The 18013-nt window shown below is 40.0% G+C and overlaps 2 protein-coding genes across 2 annotated transcripts; both read right to left on the bottom strand.

The window, feature by feature from the left end:
- Window positions 1-35: 35 nt before the first annotated feature.
- On the bottom strand, window positions 36-3526 carry LOC144203128 (globoside alpha-1,3-N-acetylgalactosaminyltransferase 1-like). Its single transcript, XM_077726410.1, has 3 exons — window positions 3376-3526; window positions 2776-2838; window positions 36-2129 (listed from the first exon to the last, which is right to left on the bottom strand). Exons 1-3 carry the CDS (start codon window positions 3407-3409, stop codon window positions 1180-1182), a joined length of 1047 nt encoding a protein of 348 aa, XP_077582536.1. The 5' UTR covers window positions 3410-3526; the 3' UTR covers window positions 36-1179.
- Window positions 3527-6321: 2795 nt separating this feature from the next.
- On the bottom strand, window positions 6322-14475 carry pcsk1 (proprotein convertase subtilisin/kexin type 1). The gene is made up of 14 exons (XM_077726409.1): window positions 14079-14475; window positions 12885-12989; window positions 12668-12790; window positions 10709-10855; window positions 10391-10467; window positions 10152-10240; window positions 9840-10012; window positions 9386-9598; window positions 9158-9258; window positions 8833-9066; window positions 7697-7854; window positions 7503-7636; window positions 7032-7193; window positions 6322-6761 (listed from the first exon to the last, which is right to left on the bottom strand). Exons 1-14 carry the CDS (start codon window positions 14265-14267, stop codon window positions 6354-6356), a joined length of 2313 nt encoding a protein of 770 aa, XP_077582535.1. The 5' UTR covers window positions 14268-14475; the 3' UTR covers window positions 6322-6353.
- Between the last annotated feature and the right edge of the window lie 3538 nt (window positions 14476-18013).

Genomic DNA, 18013 nt, shown 5'->3' with positions numbered 1-18013 from the left:
TATATATGGACATGTTGTTGCCAGGGGTTTATTGTAATAAGCTCCATCCCTATTAAGAAATGATGTGCCGTCTAAATTAGCTTGAACCCAATAAATAAATGTTGAACAGAGTCTAAACTTTGAGGATACCTAAAATAAGTATGGCATTTAAATAAGATGAATTGTGCCAATTGTGCCAGATATCCATTCTTGCATCGTATCATAAGTGCATCATAAGCTGTTTCCACTGGGTACCTTGACCCCAAGAAAACCACATGACATAGATTCAATTCTTTGAACTACTTTTCATCATGCCATGAAAACACACACCAACTTAGAGTGGATCTGGTAGCCTGAGAGACATGAAACACCCTGTGTGTGACAAACAGGAATCAGATTCTTAGTGTCATCAGAAGTTCACCTCCAACTTCACTCCACGTGGCGATCTGGCCCTGAGGACACATTCTTTTGGCAGTGAGAAGGAGCCATCTGCTGCATTTAAACCCTCCCATAAAAACGAACACACATGGAAACAAATGGTGATTGTGAGTATGAGAGAAATATCATATTCTAGATCTACTTTGACTTATCCATATCCATGTACATTTTTCTATTCTTTTAACAGGGAGGCAAACATTCTTAGGGAAATTCTTCATTACCATTATCATAGCAAAAGCTAGTATTGTTTTTGCTCCAGTCAAAACACAGCAGCTGATAAACACGTGTAGCCTGGAGTAGTGTATCTTTACCCCCCTCTCCTCCACTCACTTGGTATTTAAAGACCTTGAAACAGCAGTGCTTCCAGTTAATGATTGTCCATTGAGGGGGAAAGTGTGCACTGACACTGTTGACTCTTATCGCCCCTGTCCACAAAGCCACCGAGCGAATATCCTCAAGGCTGACATTAACAGACAGAGAGAGACTGTATATTTTACTTTTAGACACAAAGCCGGAACACATGGTTTTGGTAAACCAGTGTTTTATTTGCTGATCTACTATTCCCAATGACTTGAATAAACACAATGTAAAAATGATCATTCCTTCTATTAGTATGTGCACTCTAGAAAAATGGAAAGTCAACCTGCAAGTAGAGACATTTTTGGTTCCACTTGCAATGTTTACCAAAATGAAAGTATTTTAGAGGGCTTACGAGTTAGACTTTAGAGCAAAACTCAAAGAAATGAGAAGATACATATGAACTCAACATCGGTGCTTCTCTCTCTTCTCAGCATCAAATGCCTCACATTGCCTTCCCAGTGAGACCAGCCTCTTCTCAGGCACTCCCACTGCCAGACCTGAATCCCACCAGTTGTATTCTGGAGAAAGCACGCAGGTTGGCCGGTGTGTGATCAAGTATCGGTTCAAGTAGCTTTCTTCACGGGCGCTGGCCATTATACCGTTTGATTGGTCCTTCAGAATAAGCAGAGAACAACCCAGAGCCATTTTGTACACATCGCGGACCAGCCCGCCATAGAGCTCCGAAGTGTAGTAGAAGTCTCCTTCATCCTTCTTGACGTAAGCTGACGAGTCTTCTTCCTTTTCATAAGGAAGTGCCTCCCGTGGCTTGCCATAGAGTTCGGGGTGTAAGGTGGCAACCAGGTCACCAAGTATTTCTTCTTCTACAGGAGCCACAAACTCCTGATCAATATCTGCACAGAAAATGTACTCAACCTCCCTGCCTATTTTGTTTTTGATGGCATCAGCAAAAAGGGGCATCCGACGATAGACCAGGCTGTCCCAACCTGGGAACTCCGTGACAGGAAGTACCTTCAGCTCTCGTCCAGGCCCCAACTTGACGGGGGGATCTAACGTGCGAGGATTATCAATGAGTATGTAGTATGTGACCATCTGACTGGGGAGGAAGTAGATTTCTGCAGAGGAAATAAAACGTCTCACATGATGGGCATATGTACCAACCACCAGGGACAGCAGGCCTATCCGAACATCTTGCTGTGCGAATTCGGTCCTTCTCTTGACGGAGTTGCGGTTGTCGCCCCAAACTAAAGGGGCACCCCAAGGAGTCTCCGCAGGGGTTTTCAATGCTGCTGCCTTCATGTCTGCTCTTTCTCTTTTAATGGCCTCTTCCATGGCACGAAAGTAAGGATGGGGGGACCTCACACTCCCGCCACTTTTACGCCCATGGAGGACATCTGAAGAAATATAGAATGTCTGTTTTACTTCTCACACCATGGACTGGTTACGAGGGAATTGCAAGGCAGACAAAGGACGAGTCAGCTTGTTTTACATGATCAACATTTGATTTTTGAAGTGGGAATATCATGCAATGTTCTCCCCGGGCTTGCATAGGTTTTCTCTGGGTATTGCGGGTTCCTCCCACATCCCCAGAACATACTAGGTAGGCTATATTATGCATTTTTGGTGGATGGGAGGAAGCAGCAGTACAATGAGAAAAAAAAACATAGGGCAGGGGGAGAACCTCCAAAGTCCATAGAATAGCCACTGTATTCTCATTAGGGCCGCAGGGGGTGCTGGAGCCAATCCCATCTGACTTGGGGCCTGAAGCAGAAGACACCCTGGATTGGTGGCCAGCCAATCGCAGGGCACAAGGAGAGAAACAACCATTCACGATCACACTCATACCTAGGGACAATTTAGAGTGTCCAATAAGCCTACCATAGTTGTTTTTGTAATGTGGGAGGAAGCCGGATTACCCAGCAGAAACGCACACATGCCCGGTGAGAACGTGCAACTAACATTAAGACTGAAGAATCTCACAAATTATGTATCTCTCTGTGGGATTATAATGTATAACATTAGCACATGATGTGCACTTACATAAGATAAGGGACAGTAGAAGACAGGACAGGAGCAGCTGTATCTTGGACACTCTTATGGCTCCTGTTTGGAGGACAAATACATAAATGTGAACATTTTCCTCAGTCTACAGATGGAAAACAATGTGCAATGAAAGCAACCATAGTTGCAGGGTTGTTCGATCTGGTGTTCAGTGGAATTAAAAGAATGTGCTTCTCAATATTATGTCTCCCCAATGGAAATGTGGCATGCTGCATCGAATGCAAACTTAATCGATTTCTATCCATAATGTTAGAAAGACTTCATGTAATGTATAGACACTTTGTCTAATTTGTTAAGTTTCAATGTCATTTAGTGAATGCAGAAAGCCTGAGAACAAAACAACAAAGGACAGTTAGGGCCTAAGTGATTGCAGACGGGTTGAGCAGTCAAATGATTTAAGGGGTAACCGGTCTTGAAGTAATCACGCATCCAAAACATCAAATTAAATTCCTTGGCACGTTCCCATCAGATTACGCGCTGCTGGTGCAGCGTTGAATTTAGACGCAAGCAGGTCAAGCAGATCTGACAAAGGCAGTGGAGGTGGAGCAGAGAGATGGCAGTGGCTCAGGTTGTACTGACCTGTGGCTGTCTTGCAGAATGGGAACAGCGCCATGCTGTGACCCGCTGCCGGATAAACACACAAACACTAGGCCAAAATATCTCGTTTTCTCCAGCGTTCAATAAAAACGTGTAGCTTTCTGGTTATTTTCCTCAACTCTTCCTCTGTCTTCTTTTCTCCTTCTTCGCCCGAACCCATCCCCCTTTTTTCTAAATGTTCTCCTCCCCCATTTCTTCCAGACTACTGTGGTTTCCATTTCTGCAGCGAAACCAAAGAAACCAGATGTGTGTGGAATCTCGGTATTTAAACCAAGTACCTCTACTTACGAGATTAATTCGTTCCAAAAGTAGTTTCATAAATCAAAGCATATTTTGAATTTTTTGGGGCATATTTTGTTCAAAAATCTTTAATACCACCCACGGAACCCTTTAAAACTGATAGAACTATACCAACTTTGTATGAAAAGTGTATACAAATGTAATGTATACAAAAAAAGAGAAAAGATAAGCCATTAAAATCAACTCTACCATTGAAACTAGAAAAAAATGGGAAGTGCATTTACGCTTCCGGGGATGTTTTCGTTTGACGTTTTGTAACTTGGATTGTTTTCATAACTTGGAACAAAGGGATTCTCAGCGAGGCTTTTGTAACCTGAATATATTTCATGTGGAAGCATTCTTAAATAAAGGTACCAGTGTAACAATAGTTTTGATTTAGATCTAGAGAGAATGAAAATGGCCACTAAGTGGTGGGAAATGGGAGGCGCAAACATTACTAATGTCCTGTTTTGGTGAGGAAGTTCTCTAAATTAAATAATTACATTGTTTGACCTTTTGAAGTTGACTGCATGAAGTTCACCGACAAGACAAGTTTCAAATTAAAATGCCAAAGAAAAGTCTCCACACTCAACAGGTCGCTTTGCAGTTTATTTTACGATAAATCTCTTATATTTGTACATCCACTACAGTAACCGCAACGTAATGTTGGTCTGTGCAAACAATTCTGAACGGAAGCATCAGGCAAAATTAACAAGAGAGAGCAAAATTTAGGTTACATTATAGATCATTTACAGTGCAGCATTTCCCCCCCTATACATCATTCCTGTCCTTTCACCTGGTTGGCAGAGGAACGGGGCTGGCAGTTCTACACTGGACAATAGGGACACTGCATTAAAGCGCACTCAAGAAGAACAAACTTGCACAAGCTGCATTAAAATTGGTCACTATGGGGAGATGAATATGCCAATAATAAGACAAATGTGCTTGCTCGCTGTCATGCAGTTTCTCTCCCATAGCTGATGTCTCTAGCTAGAAAGGTCCAGTGGTACTTTCACTTAAATAATACCTCAACACTTAACAAAAAACTGCTTATATGCTAACACATGTAGAACAAATAATCTTTCAATGAAATAATACACAGAAGCTTGACGACCATTTGGCAGTGTTCCTATTCTATCCATAACAAGGTTGCAGTAATCAAGTGAAAGAATAAAGTGTTTTTAGGGTTCAATATATTATTTCCATAAAATATGAGGATCCTTAGAAAAATATTTCTTTTAATGCAGCATTGTACTTATACAAAATAAAAATCAAAAAACGCTAAAGAAAATTAAGATGTTTTTGTCTTTCCTCTTCCTTAATTTAAATTAGCTACAAACTGTGACACAGGGAATAAGGACTCCACTTCCTTAATAGCCAGACAAATCTATTGTTCTTTCTGGGGTTTTGTGTAGAAACCCTGAGAATAAATCAACAAAATTGCAGCCTTTAAAGACCTGGCCAAGACAGACTTGAATAAGATGATTCATGTTTTAAGTGATATTCCCTTTTTGAAAACTAGAGATCTTAAGAAATACAGAAGTGTAAATGCATTGAGCCATCATCAGGTCTGTTGTTTTTATGTTTGTATATTTAATAAAGTTAATTAACAGAATGACAGAGTGGTTAACTTTTGATTTGGAAGTTGGCAGAAGGTAATTAGGCCATTTTATGCCCAATTAATTTCCAATATCGTTAATTTGGCGCCACCCAAAATACATTACGCCCTCTTGTTTTCTATTTTTGGGATAACTGCCTCCGTAATTGTAGCTATTCTAATATTTCCTTTTTTACTCATTTTAAAAGAAGCTAGTGGCAGCCTAAGACTCTCACACTGTATTTGGAGTTACCTCTAGAACATAAAATAGCACAGTAAACTCAATGGGTGTTTACTAAATCACATGGCATTCATCATATTTTTATGTCTAGTACAAATTTATATAATTTAAAATGAGTCTATTAATTTTTTGTCTCTATGTGAGAGGAATGCATGAGGCTGACTTATTGCCAACAGTTTAACTTGTTGTACAATTAAAGTCCAAATAGTGTTTACAGTATGGACCTCAAGGCCCATCCAATTTTTGCAAGATAGTCTATTAATTGACAACTAATCAAAATCTATCAACAGCTTCAACGATAGATAAAATTAAAGACTTTGCCAGAGTAACAGTTGCTCTAACATTTGGAAAATTTGGGGCTAAAAATGTGAATAATTTTTGTGCAAATTGCCTGATATGAAATAGTGTCCTGTTTTTAGTGTTTAATAAATAATGCTTACAAACTTAGTGCATTTTGGGGCCAGTTTGCAGTGATTAAGGACAATACGATTATATGGGCCTTGAATACAAAAATTATAAATGAAGTACAATATGGTTAACAATTACATTCTTGAGTAGGCAGAAGTGAGTTAAGAAAAAATGCTCTCAAATGACTGCAGAGATCTTAACTGAGAGAAAGTGGGCACATGGATTCATAAAATGCTGAACTCATCAATAAATGAAATTAAGGAGATTAGATATGCAGCATTTGGGGACACAACGGAACCAATTAAAAGACCTTTGAGGCCCCTTGTTTCACCAATTTTCATCTATTTCTCCGTCCCACTGCTTTCCAACCATTGCACAACCTTTTCTTTCTCTCTCTCTCATCCTTTCTCTCTCTCTTTCTTTCTCTCTCTCTTCTCATTCCTGGTCGTCTTCAATCATCTGAAAGACGGCTTGCAGCAGACGGTCATCTCTGTGCCGGTATGGCTTGGTGTTGTAAAAGCCATCACTATAGTCATTGTAGACATTTTGCCCGAGGCCACCATATTTGTTGAGAATGTCCAGGGCTTGATACAATTTTTGCGGTGGGGTTTTTGTTGCCACTAGAGAAGACATCTTTCCGGGCTTTGGCCTGGCCCTGACTGATTGGGATTGGAGCTGCTTGGCAGTGAGGGTTTGCCTGTTAAAGGCTGTCTGCAGGAGACGCAGCAAGGCCTGTGTAGGGGAATACGAAGGTTTCGCTGGCTGCTGGGGTTTTGTTTCTGCATCAGAAGAAGCTAAGGCTTGTGATTTAGTCTTCACAGATGGGTGCGCTCGAGTGGGCTCCTGCGTCATCAAATAGATACGGAAGATGCAATGACATGTCGGTGCACAAACACTTAGTCATGCCAGTAGTGAGTAATGTGTTTTTGTAAAAGAACACTTCAATTAGCCTTTCTAAATTTGTCTTTGCATACATTTCTTTGGTTGTCTTTTCATTCTTGATGAAATCATTCTACTCATAACTGAAGAGTGCAGCAATTGGAGGAGACTCAAACTGTTAATTGCACCAAAAAGGACTTCAAGTGGCCACAGATATTATCTGGCAGAGCTTACCTCCATCATGTCATCCATATGTTCCACACCACGGCGGTCATTCTGAACAGCATTGTAGGGAATGTACACGCGAGGCTTCTTCATGTGCTCTGGCTTCTCAGATGTTCCGTGGAGAATCAGCTTCCAGTTCAAAATCCGACCCTCGTTTTCCATTCGGCCCGACTGTCACAAGAAGACAGGATTAAACTCAAGATGTGTGTAACAAAAGGTCAAACATTATATGATTCTCTGGAATTTAGTTCACATACATATTTTACCTAAAAACAAAGCTATTTGGGTGATATTTTTGATAAAAAAGACATTTCAGAAATGTGAAGAAAAAAATTCATTAATTTGTTTTGGGTTCTGAATGATTTTTATTCAATTTTTCATAAACAATAAATATATCAATCCAAATCAACTAATTGTGACACCCCTAGTACACATGACAAAATGTGTTTTGCCATGTTTTGCCATGTTTTGTCAACTCACAGTGTCTGTTATCTTGAGGGTCCAAGTACCAGAAGGGTCTTCACCCCATGTATGAACTGACATGAAATCCCAGTTTCGAAAACCATTGGCGGACGTATCGCGCTCACGTTCAGCTAGTAGCACTGTGGCCGTACCTGAGGGAAAAACAGGTACTTCAATTCTATTCCTATGCTCCTATGTGTTTCCATTCTCACCAGCTGGCGAGGTAAGTGTAATATGCAGATCGCCTCTCCTGGTGTATTCAATGCTGGCTTCCACCTGCACATGCTCCAGTGAAGCAATGGAGTTCTCCTGCCCCGCACAGGCTTTAGTTGGAATCTCTATGGTGGTCTCCCCTGCTGATTTCAAGTCCCTGTGGAATACATAAAAATAGCAGGGAACGTTAGAAGCCAACAACAGCTCATGAAAACAGCACTGTCATCCTCAAATGTAGTTTCCAGATGTATAGAGCAATGCCCTAACCTTGGGAGTATAAGCGGATAGTGATTGACTGGACATAGCAATGGTATTTGTAATCTAAATATCTGATGTAAATAAATGTTGGAGTAGATTAAATATGGTAGGATTTTTCCTGGTTATGTAGTAACATGCTTGTCAGAGCAAATTAGGGTTCTAAATTATGCCAAAAGTCAATGTTGGAAAAGAATAAAAGAAAAGAAAACGTTTTTCAATTCCAGACATGGTCTCCAGAGTAGTGTACTACTTTTTTTTACCCTATATTTTACTGTCATGACTAGCATCTGGAAGCAACATGTTCCTCTTTAATAACACAGATATGAAAACATTCTCTCTCTTTGACACTTAAAATGACAGATGATTTCACTTGCTCAGTTCATCGCTCACACTACAGATCTGATAGATGTAACATAAATGCGTGTGTAAATTCCAGCGATTTATCACATATTTTTTTGCTGCCAAACGTTTTGAAAATACCACAAAATATGCACTGTATATTTGAAGAAAAATCTTGTTAAATGATTCTTTGAGAGCAATAAAAGAAAATATGGAAAAAATTAATTTGCCAGATTTACACGCCTATGGTGGCCCAGCAGCGACATATTCTCCCCAAGCTTGCGTGGGTTTTCTCTTGGTACTGCGGTTTCCACCCACATCCCAAAAACATGCAGAGTAGCCTGGTTGAATGCTCTATAAATTGCCCCCCGGGGCGTGTATGGTTGTCCTTGTGCCCCACAATTGCAGGCCATCGGTTAAGGTTGTGCCCCGTCTGGTGCCCATAGGTGGCTGGGATAGGCTCCAGCACCCCTTGCAACCCTTGTGAGGGTATGGGAAATGAATAAATATACTTCTATAGTAGCAACCCATGATTTACCTGGGCTGGAAAGAGTCATCCCTGACAATGCATTGCTTTTTTTCAGGCACATGCTTCCACGTTGCGGGGTCAGCGAGGTCAACCAAGGCTTTGGCATTGAGAAGACCAAAACCAAAGCGACTATTGACCATCAATCCAGCACCGTTCCTCTTCCAGCCTGGATTATTGGCCAAGGGATCGTACTCGGATGTCCAAACCACAATGTGCTGAAGGTCCCTCCATGTCAAACCTGAACTGGGTAGCAAATATGAACAAAGAGGCAGGTCAGCAAATTCTTAATGTAAGCATGACTTTTCAACTATCTTTCATTTGCGCACTTGCTTACTTTTGCTCCAGCGCCAGGGCAAATATACCAGCGGCTAGCGGGGCGGAGGCCGACGTTCCCGTGTGAGTCTGAGTGCACTCATTATGCAGATCGGCACTAGTCTATAAGACAAAGATGTAATTGAAAGAAATAAATGATTGGTTTTAAGGAACATTTTTCATGTAGTCAATTTTTCCTATTGTCATATAATGAAGAATTGCTGATTACGTATGAATATATACTACTCACAATTCTCTGGTCAGTGTAGTCTCCACTGCTGTACGCCGTAGCCAGAGTGGAAGAGCACTTTTCAGCGTACCATGGGGACAAGCCTTGCTGAGAGGCACTGCTGATTGAGATAGTGTAGATGCTGTCTGTGTAGCCGTCACAGTCACAGTTATCACCCTGGCGTCCTCCGTTACCTGACGCCCAAACAAAGATTGAGCCCTTGCCACCACGGCCCTGAAGAAAGGTATGATGGAGAGCAGTGAAGACAGAATTCAGAGAGTTGTTTTTTTGCGTCAACTATTGATTGCGTGGCAATGTGAAAAAAAAAAAAACTAGTTTTATCCGTGGCATTGTATGTGAAAATCTGAAATGCTTCAAAACCAGGCAGCTAAGCCTGTTGTCAATATTGATTTCCACCAGCAGTAGAAAATAGATGTATAAGAAACCTCAGAAATGAAGCTAGTGTATGATTTACCTTCTGGATGCCGTACTCAAAGGCTTTTTGAGCCAGGCGACCCGGACCCTCAACAGTTTTTCCATCATCATTTGGTCCCCAGCTAGCACTATAAATGTCCACATGCTCTGGATTGAAGCCAATAGAGCTGGCCTCAATAGCATCTGTCACAATTCCATCCAGCATACGAATGCCTGAGAGAAAGAAAAGTGTTCAAAGTAATTGTATGTATCTTTTTTTTATGCAAAACTCATATTTTCACATGGATTTTGTTCACAGTATTACTAATGCCTCAATCTGCATTCCTCGTTTTACAAAATATGAGCGCCTCACCTCCGACTTTGGAATTGAAGGCCACGCCAACGCCGCATTTATTATTGTCTGCTTGCATGGCGATCTCGCCAGCACACCTGGTTCCATGCCTGAGAGACAATATTGTCATTAAATGATGCTATCAAATTCAGAATATATTTTTTCTTTACATTTTCCGTGAAATTGAGTTACACGAGAGAATTTTCCTCCTCTCAATGAAGAAAATGTAAATGAAAATAAAAAGTTCTCTGCATGCATACTTGTTTTCGTTGGTGGCATCATATCTGGGGAATGGGTCCGGGTCATTGTCATTGAAGTCGTAGCTGGCTGCTGCATCCTTTAATTAAAAAAAAGGCACATGATGATCAGCCATTTCGATAGAAATTGTCTCCCATTTGTAATATTTATTTCTGTGCTATTTTTATTACAGTTTTTAATGAAATTTAAGGAAGTTGTTGAAAAAAAATTGAGTTCAATCAAGCTGAAGATGTCTTGCATTTCATGGTGTCACCACCAGCGTTGCTGTGGAAACAGCAGCGTGAGACGATATGGCAGTCTCCATGGAAACAGTATCTTACATAGTTGGAGTAGATGTCGGTGTGGTTCCACTCCAGTCCGTCATCCAGAACAGTGATGACTACTCCTTTGCCCGTGATCCCTTTCTGCCACACTGGGATCACGTGAAGGTCCAGCTTTGGCAGGGAAGACGACGTGCGTGTGTCTTGCTGCATGAATGCGAGAAAAGTAAAGGATTGGCTATCCAGAATACAATGAACACCCAGTTAGGCTCTCTAAATGTTATCAGAGCTCGTAAAAAGGTTAAGTGATTCAAGCTTTTTTGTTGCATGCATTGACATTTATAGAATTTCAAGACTGTACTGTTGGATTTTTTTTCTTCTTTGTCATGGCCTCGAGTCCACTCTTGTAGCCACTTAATAGGGCACTATAGAGCTTTTGTACTGTCCTGCACCTGGTTAGTTCATCACTCAATTGTGTTGCAAACAGTATCTTTTCATTTGCCTTATGTTTGTAGCCTTTGTTTAAAATCTAATAATATTTTAACAAGTATTCCTCTAATACTCTATTAAACCATTTAGTGTTGGAACAGGAAAATGGCAAAGTCCTGTCATTGTTAATGCCTTTTTATCAAAGTCAATGCCACGTCAACATGTGACTCATGCTTGTGACGTATTGTTCTTTTTAATCCTCTCGGATCCTGCATTGCTTCTCCTTTTGAAACCTGATGTATTTCTGAGACATGCCAGATATTCTGAGCATTGAACATGCATACATATCATCAGTAAAAACCCAGACAGATAAAAACTGATTTTGAAGGAAACAGTTGACTTCATTAGTAGGTAAAAACTAACATCCGATGCTAAAATTGCATTGACGCAGACTGACACTGAGAGGGCCGAGGATGTGGGACACATGCACAGCCACGCAGGCAAGCAATGAGTCACACACTGTGATTAAATTTTCAGAAAAGGCACATTGGCAGCTCTCTCAACTCTCCTTCAGTTGCTTTGCTGCATCGCTCACCCAACTCCGTCATAGATCTAGCTCCACCCTCTGATGTAAGCACATGTCACATCCTCTGACCTGTTGCGCTTTTATTTGCCAACTTTACTTAGTCACCACTTGCCCTCACTCACAAATGAACACATGATAATGGAGGCCATCTTTTCCACATCCTTCTACTGCAAATTTCAATTTATTTGTCACCAGTGGACATCCAAGCTATTTGCAATTGGTTGGAAACCAATTCAGGGCCTACTGCTTGTGGTTAGCTAGGATAGGCTCCAGCACCCCCACCACCTTGGATAAGATGCGTGGAAAACAGTGTATTACATGATGGGCCATTAAAATAAGTGGTATTTCAAGGTACATCATCCTCTGACTATGTTGGGAAAAAACATGTTTTCAAATTTTCCGAAGTAAAGTAAGCGAGTTCAATATAGTTTTTGGCCAATGAGCAACTGAGCTACTTTCATAGGATTTAATGTCAAGTCAGTCTGATCTGATATAACTTTGAACATGGATTACCCTATCTCAAAACATCACTCTAAACAAAATCATCCAAAAAGGTTCAGTGCACAGCCAGGATGTAGCCAATATGTTTGTAATGTGACGCAGATGGGTTCACATGCCAGTGAGAACAGACTGGTCTTGAGCTTCAACATGGACTGTATTGGTAAAAAAAAATCCTAATCAGAGTAAATTGGGACATAATACATTATGTTCTACTCTCTTCCATCCTGTTGGATTATAGTCCTTCCATCACTCATCCCCAATAGAACAACATAATCAATCAAGCAAATAGCTCTTTTGGCCAGAATGCTTGTTTAATTGTTTTGCATGTTTTCATTAGTTTCAGTTTTAGTTTGGCTTCTGGGGCCAAAATTGTGGTGAGTACGTTATGAGACCTGATGTGCAAGGCAGAATCTGGCTCGGCCAGACACATCAATAATGCCCTAAAAATAAACAAGTCCCAAATTCTTTATCCTTAACACAAATTCATTGTCACAGAGACTCACCAGGTACCACTGCTGGTTCCACATGGGGTCATCAAACAGCTTGTCAGCCGGGCACTCCCTGCACTGCCCAAGGGATGCTCGCTTGCTGCGCCGTTTTTCATACTGCTGCTCTGCCCATAACACCTGTGGTGAAAGAAGAGGTGACATTTTGTTGGTGGTAGGACAGAATAAACATTTTTTTTCTTTATTTATCTGAACCTTAAAAGACAGCACTTACTCGATCATCCTCCGACAGCTGCCTGGTCACGTGCGTGGCACTTCGCTTCATTCTGCGGGGATGTTTGCTATGTCTGAACAAGAAATGGTCCTTCAGGGCCCCAATCTACAAAGACAATTTTCATATAACAGCATTAGAAACATTGTTGTGTTTTTTAGCTATGAAGAGTGATAAAATAGGACCACAGAAATTATGGATAGAACACTTCAAATTTTTCAATGTTCTTCCAAAACCAAGACAATAATGCTCTCAAAAGTTATCAATTAGCTCATCAGTAAATACTATCAAGTAGATGTTGTGGTAGTTTTTAAAACAGAGAAATTGATATTGAAAACACTGATTGACGGCCATAGACGTCCAATCCGTTTTTAATTGAGAGGGGCTGGCAGCAAGTGAGGTCACGGGACATTTAGAAAACAAAAAACAATTAGTAGAACTTCCAGAGGGCACAATTATTCTATTCATTATTTTATCCAATATGTAATTATCTTTATCATTCTGATTCAATGTATTATAATTACAACAAGTTTTAAAAATATGTTTTTAATATTTCATGAATTTCTAAATAGTTTTTATTTATTCCTATTTCATTAATAGATCATTTCAAAATCAGATTCTTCCATCAATTCAATAAATGCATTGAAAAATGTTCATAAATATAAATATTTTCATTGCCCATTGCAAAATACGGGGACCGTAAAATATTGTCCAGTTAGCCGCGATTGACCCGTGGGCAAAACAATAAAGACCCTATTTCCTATAGAATAGTAATATGGGGAAAATAAATCATAATTCATGCATTGAAGAATTGTTTTAATAGGGTCTTATTTTATTATTAACTTTCCCTGATGCTGTCACTGGTCATAATCTTTAAATGACTGCTGTAAAAAAAACAATATCAAATGAGTAAGTAATAACAAACAAGCAGATATTAAAACTCCACGTTATATTCCAATGAAATATAATTTGGCAAATCACTCTAAGATTCTAATGTGTTTGCATAAGGGATTAAATCCTGACCATAGCATTTGTGGTATGAAGCATATTGAGAAATTCAATTTTAATTAACATTTCATGTTTCTGATAGTGTGGTTTAAATGGGAAAAGCTCTAATTTCATAGTTAATAATAAGAAAAAACACATTTTTGGGGGAAGTTTTGTATTTGTGGAGCCCTTATTGTAACGGCTACCTACCTGTCGGACCAATTGGTAGTCCAGTTCTCGGGCGATCCCCGCCGCTGCATCCAGCCCACCCGGAATCTCCACGGCCCACTCGTTCAGATATTGTCTGTCCACGGATGGCGAAGCCACCGAGGGGGTAATCGCGGAGGACAGGACGGCGATAATACAACACATCACCGCTGGACGACATCTTAATTCCATTTCCGATGAAAGCCAACCAAATCAAAACCAAAATCACACCTAAACAGTATGATATTTCTTCTAAACTGTGCTGATTCTTTTTTCTCCTCCTGACAGATGGATGGAAAAGGGGAAGAAGAAGAAAAAACGGTGCGTTTTTGCTCCCTCAAGGAAACACTTGACGATGGTGGAGTGCGTGTGTCGTGCGCGTGTGTGGTCACGACGATGGGCGGGTGTTTGCACGTCAAATTACACTGGCTCTGACGTCAATTCGGCGTCTACCTCCAGTAAAGTATGCGAGCTGGGTCCCTTGAGGAGCAAATGGGGAGGGGGGTGTTAGAGATCAGCCTAAAAATATCACCGAAAAAAAGAATCCGGACGAAAGAAGGCATACGACTTAGTGTTATCTCATAAGAAGGAATCCTGTTTTTTAAAAGTAGTTATATGTTTATTATTCCGTGGGAAAGCAAGATATATAAGAAGTGTTAAGGTAAAAATCTGGATGAATTGTCCAATATAATCATCATTGTGTGAGCAGACTGGAGTGAATGTTCAGCACCAAGGACAGTTCTCTGCCCTCTGCAGTCATGTGAAACGTGTTAAGAAATGAAATAAGAGAAAGGCTGTTGTTGTTGTTTTTTTTTTGTTTTTTTTTTACATATGAATGACTATATAAGCCATTATTAGAAACAATCAACACATTATTAATTCTTTTTTTAACACTGCTGATCCATTGTTGCCATAAATAATCTACTCTATCCACTGTAGGTCCATTTAGTAAATTCTGTGTGAAACAAATATTAATTATTGTTTGATTTCTAAATCAAATGGGTGATATAATGTATATATCATTTAGGTGGCCAATGTATACTTAGTATTTGTCATTTGGTGATGTTTTTCAGGTGAAAAAGGAAGTAAGCATCACTAATAATCAGGATGTAGGGCTAAAATTGTTGCCTTTGATCGCACAGGGGAAGGAGAACAATGAGTCCATGTGAGGCAAGCTGTTTTTTTTAAAAGATATACAATACATACCTACAAAGAAGGACACTGTTGCACATAGACAGAACTAAGCAAAATGTGGTTCAAACATATTGTCCTTCTCAATCTCTGCGAATTTGACGTGCGAACGCTCATACTAACTGATTAGCTACGCTCATCTGCTCATGAGCAAACAGCTCCACTCCCGATCAGCAGTATAATCCACCTTTACCTAGCAACAACTGTTTGCTTTGAGCGGATGGCGTGCACACGCACGCACACCCGAACGCATACACACTCAGCAAAATAAAAAAGCCACAGAAAACAACAGCCAAATGGACGTTGGCATTTGCAGCACTATATGGTCTCCTCGCTAAGTCTTCTTCATTGATTGTGGCCTCATCTCTCTGTCTGATGACGGCCCACCTTTCCCAGTAATGGACGCAGATCAATCATGTGGCTTTCCCTCGACTTACCCACAGAAGAAAAACATCAGATGAGGTCAGAGGTGTGACTACACTTATTCCACTAATTATTTTTTTCCAGTGAAAGGTCTGCTTACAGTTCCTGAATGATACACATGAAGCTGCAAGGCCTAAACATAAATTAAGTCCCTGACCTGCAATATACCCAAAACAATTTAAATGTAATAAATATGATGTTAAATATAAAAAAAATATATGTTTAATCCTGGTCGGCAACATGGAAATAAATCCCCTTCCCATACACTTACAATATATCAAGAGGCAAATCTGACCTTGGTGTGGATTGTGGTAGACTATGCTCCCTTAGTATTCTACAAGCATGTAATTTAATTAATTGACGATTCTACTGGGGCGGCCATGATGAAGTTGGCAGCTGTAGTTCTCCTGGGATCAAGGGGTCATCGGTATGATTCCACACAACCTAAAAGAATGACAGAAAAAGTACTTTGTGATTAACAATATAGAGAAGCTGATATCAGGCAGAAGTCTAATACTACTTCATTTGTAAGCACTAAAAATCTTGACTGGTTAAGAAAAGTAGTCTGGTCATGTTTAGTCACTGCCGAGGCAATGTTTTCACTCTTCTTTAGGGGACAAAGTTGGATAAATCTAATGTGTTATGTCAGCTTGATGTTATCTGTGTTGGCATATAGGAGAAAGAAATGAGACACTGACGTTGGCACGATGCATATGGTTATCAAGAAGTGAAAATGTCAGGTGGTTGGATCGGGGTGTTGGTGATTATGTCATTCAAATGCCGTGCATTTCAAAACATAAAACAAGGTGTGCTGGGATTTTGATGTTTTCCTGAATTAGGCTCTTTACGTTGTTGTATAGGCGTATCAGGTACACAAACTATAAGTATACTGAATTATGGAATATACTGAGCAATTTGAAAGAAAAAATTAAATTTAGTTCAATTAGATTCTTAACTAGGCGTTTCTGTTTTGTTCATATTTCATTGTCAACATTTTATTTTATTTTTTGAAGCACACATGTTAATCCCAATATCCCTCAAAAAGAAAATACAACGACTTGAGTCTAAGTACATGACTTATTCACCAATCTGTAGTACAATACAAGTGAAATCATTAGATTGCAGTCAGGTGCTTCTTGTTACCTGCAGAAATCTCATTGGTCAAAATGTCTGTGCTGGATCGGTTGGAACAAAAAGCTGCACCCACAACGTCCCTCGAGGACCGCTTTGTTGACCCCTGGTCTATATAAATGAAAAAATGAAGACAATGATTCAGTACTAATTCAATCATATTTTATCACTCCAGTAGAGGGCAACATTGGACGACGACCGCACAGCATCACCAGTGGAAACATAATGACGTAAATATGACTCATCTGGTCCATTGCTTCGGGGCGTGTTATGAAAATACATACTTTGCTAGCCAGGTTGAGAGAAAAAAAGGAAATTCACATGCAACATTCACCTACTGCGAAACCTACTTGTGCCTGAGACTATTTTTAACTTGAAATCAGAAATGTCTTACAAAATAGGAAACACAATTTCAATTTGTAATATTTCTTGTGTTGTATGATTATTTAGACATCTGACTCTAATTATTTTCTCATATGTAAAAACCCTTATTTTAGCGAGATCTCAATGATTGTGTAGTTGAATAAAGCTGAACAGGAAAAGGTGGGCGTGTCCAAAATGATGGCGTTGTTTTTTTCCTCCGTCGAAGCAACGTGGTTGCAAATCGAATGAGGCTAAGATAGTATCTCAATGTTCATATCGAAAACTAACTATGTATCTTCCCTTTTGTCCAATTTATGGTCAACATACCTATAGGCACAGCTACGATCTGCCCTTTGCCAAGCATCGTTAAACTATCTTAAAGTCTGACTAAAGTGGTGCCAGCGGGAGGGGCAACTTTTCTTTCTTTCTTCTTTTTCCTCTTTCAAGGGACTTTTTCACTTTTGACCTACTACTCGAGCAGAGGAGTGAAACTGTTGAACCGGTTGTCAAGATGCCACACAAGAGGAACCACGGTCACCACAAAGAGCCTAGATCCACAATGGAAGTGAGTAAAACACACGCAAAAACACGTCGTCCACACGATGGAGAAAGATGAAAACATTTTCCCCTTTATGGACGTTCCTTAGGGTTGTGTTTGCCTACATTATAATTTTGTTATTCCTTTTAGTTATTAGAAGTGTCTGCCATTGACGATGATAAACGTCCAATCCATATGAGGGCTGTCTAGCAGCATTCAATAGATTGGACGTCTATCACTGTCAGTGGCAGGCAAGGATTTTAATATCATGATACATGTCCATAATTATCAA

This window comes from Stigmatopora nigra, chromosome 10 (assembly GCF_051989575.1).
Source record: "Stigmatopora nigra isolate UIUO_SnigA chromosome 10, RoL_Snig_1.1, whole genome shotgun sequence".
Taxonomy (NCBI): domain Eukaryota; kingdom Metazoa; phylum Chordata; class Actinopteri; order Syngnathiformes; family Syngnathidae; genus Stigmatopora; species Stigmatopora nigra.
This window is presented reverse-complemented; position numbering and strand designations above follow the sequence as displayed.

Bases quoted from the DNA above. Each gene is read 5' to 3' on its own strand.
- LOC144203128 (XM_077726410.1), bottom strand. From the start codon at position 3,409: ATGGCGCTGTTCCCATTCTGCAAGACAGCCACAG. The intron at 2,839-3,375 runs GTCAGTACAACC...TCCTCCAAACAG, and splicing joins ATTCTGCAAGACAGCCACAG to GAGCCATAAGAGTGTCCAAG. The intron at 2,130-2,775 runs GTAAGTGCACAT...ATATTTCTTCAG, and splicing joins TCTACTGTCCCTTATCTTAT to ATGTCCTCCATGGGCGTAAA.
- pcsk1 (XM_077726409.1), bottom strand. From the start codon at position 14,267: ATGGAATTAAGATGTCGTCCAGCGGTGATGTGTTGTATTATCGCCGTC. The intron at 12,791-12,884 runs GTAAGTGCTGTC...CTTTCACCACAG, and splicing joins AGCTGTCGGAGGATGATCGA to GTGTTATGGGCAGAGCAGCA. The intron at 9,259-9,385 runs GTGAGTAGTATA...TTTGTCTTATAG, and splicing joins ACTACACTGACCAGAGAATT to ACTAGTGCCGATCTGCATAA.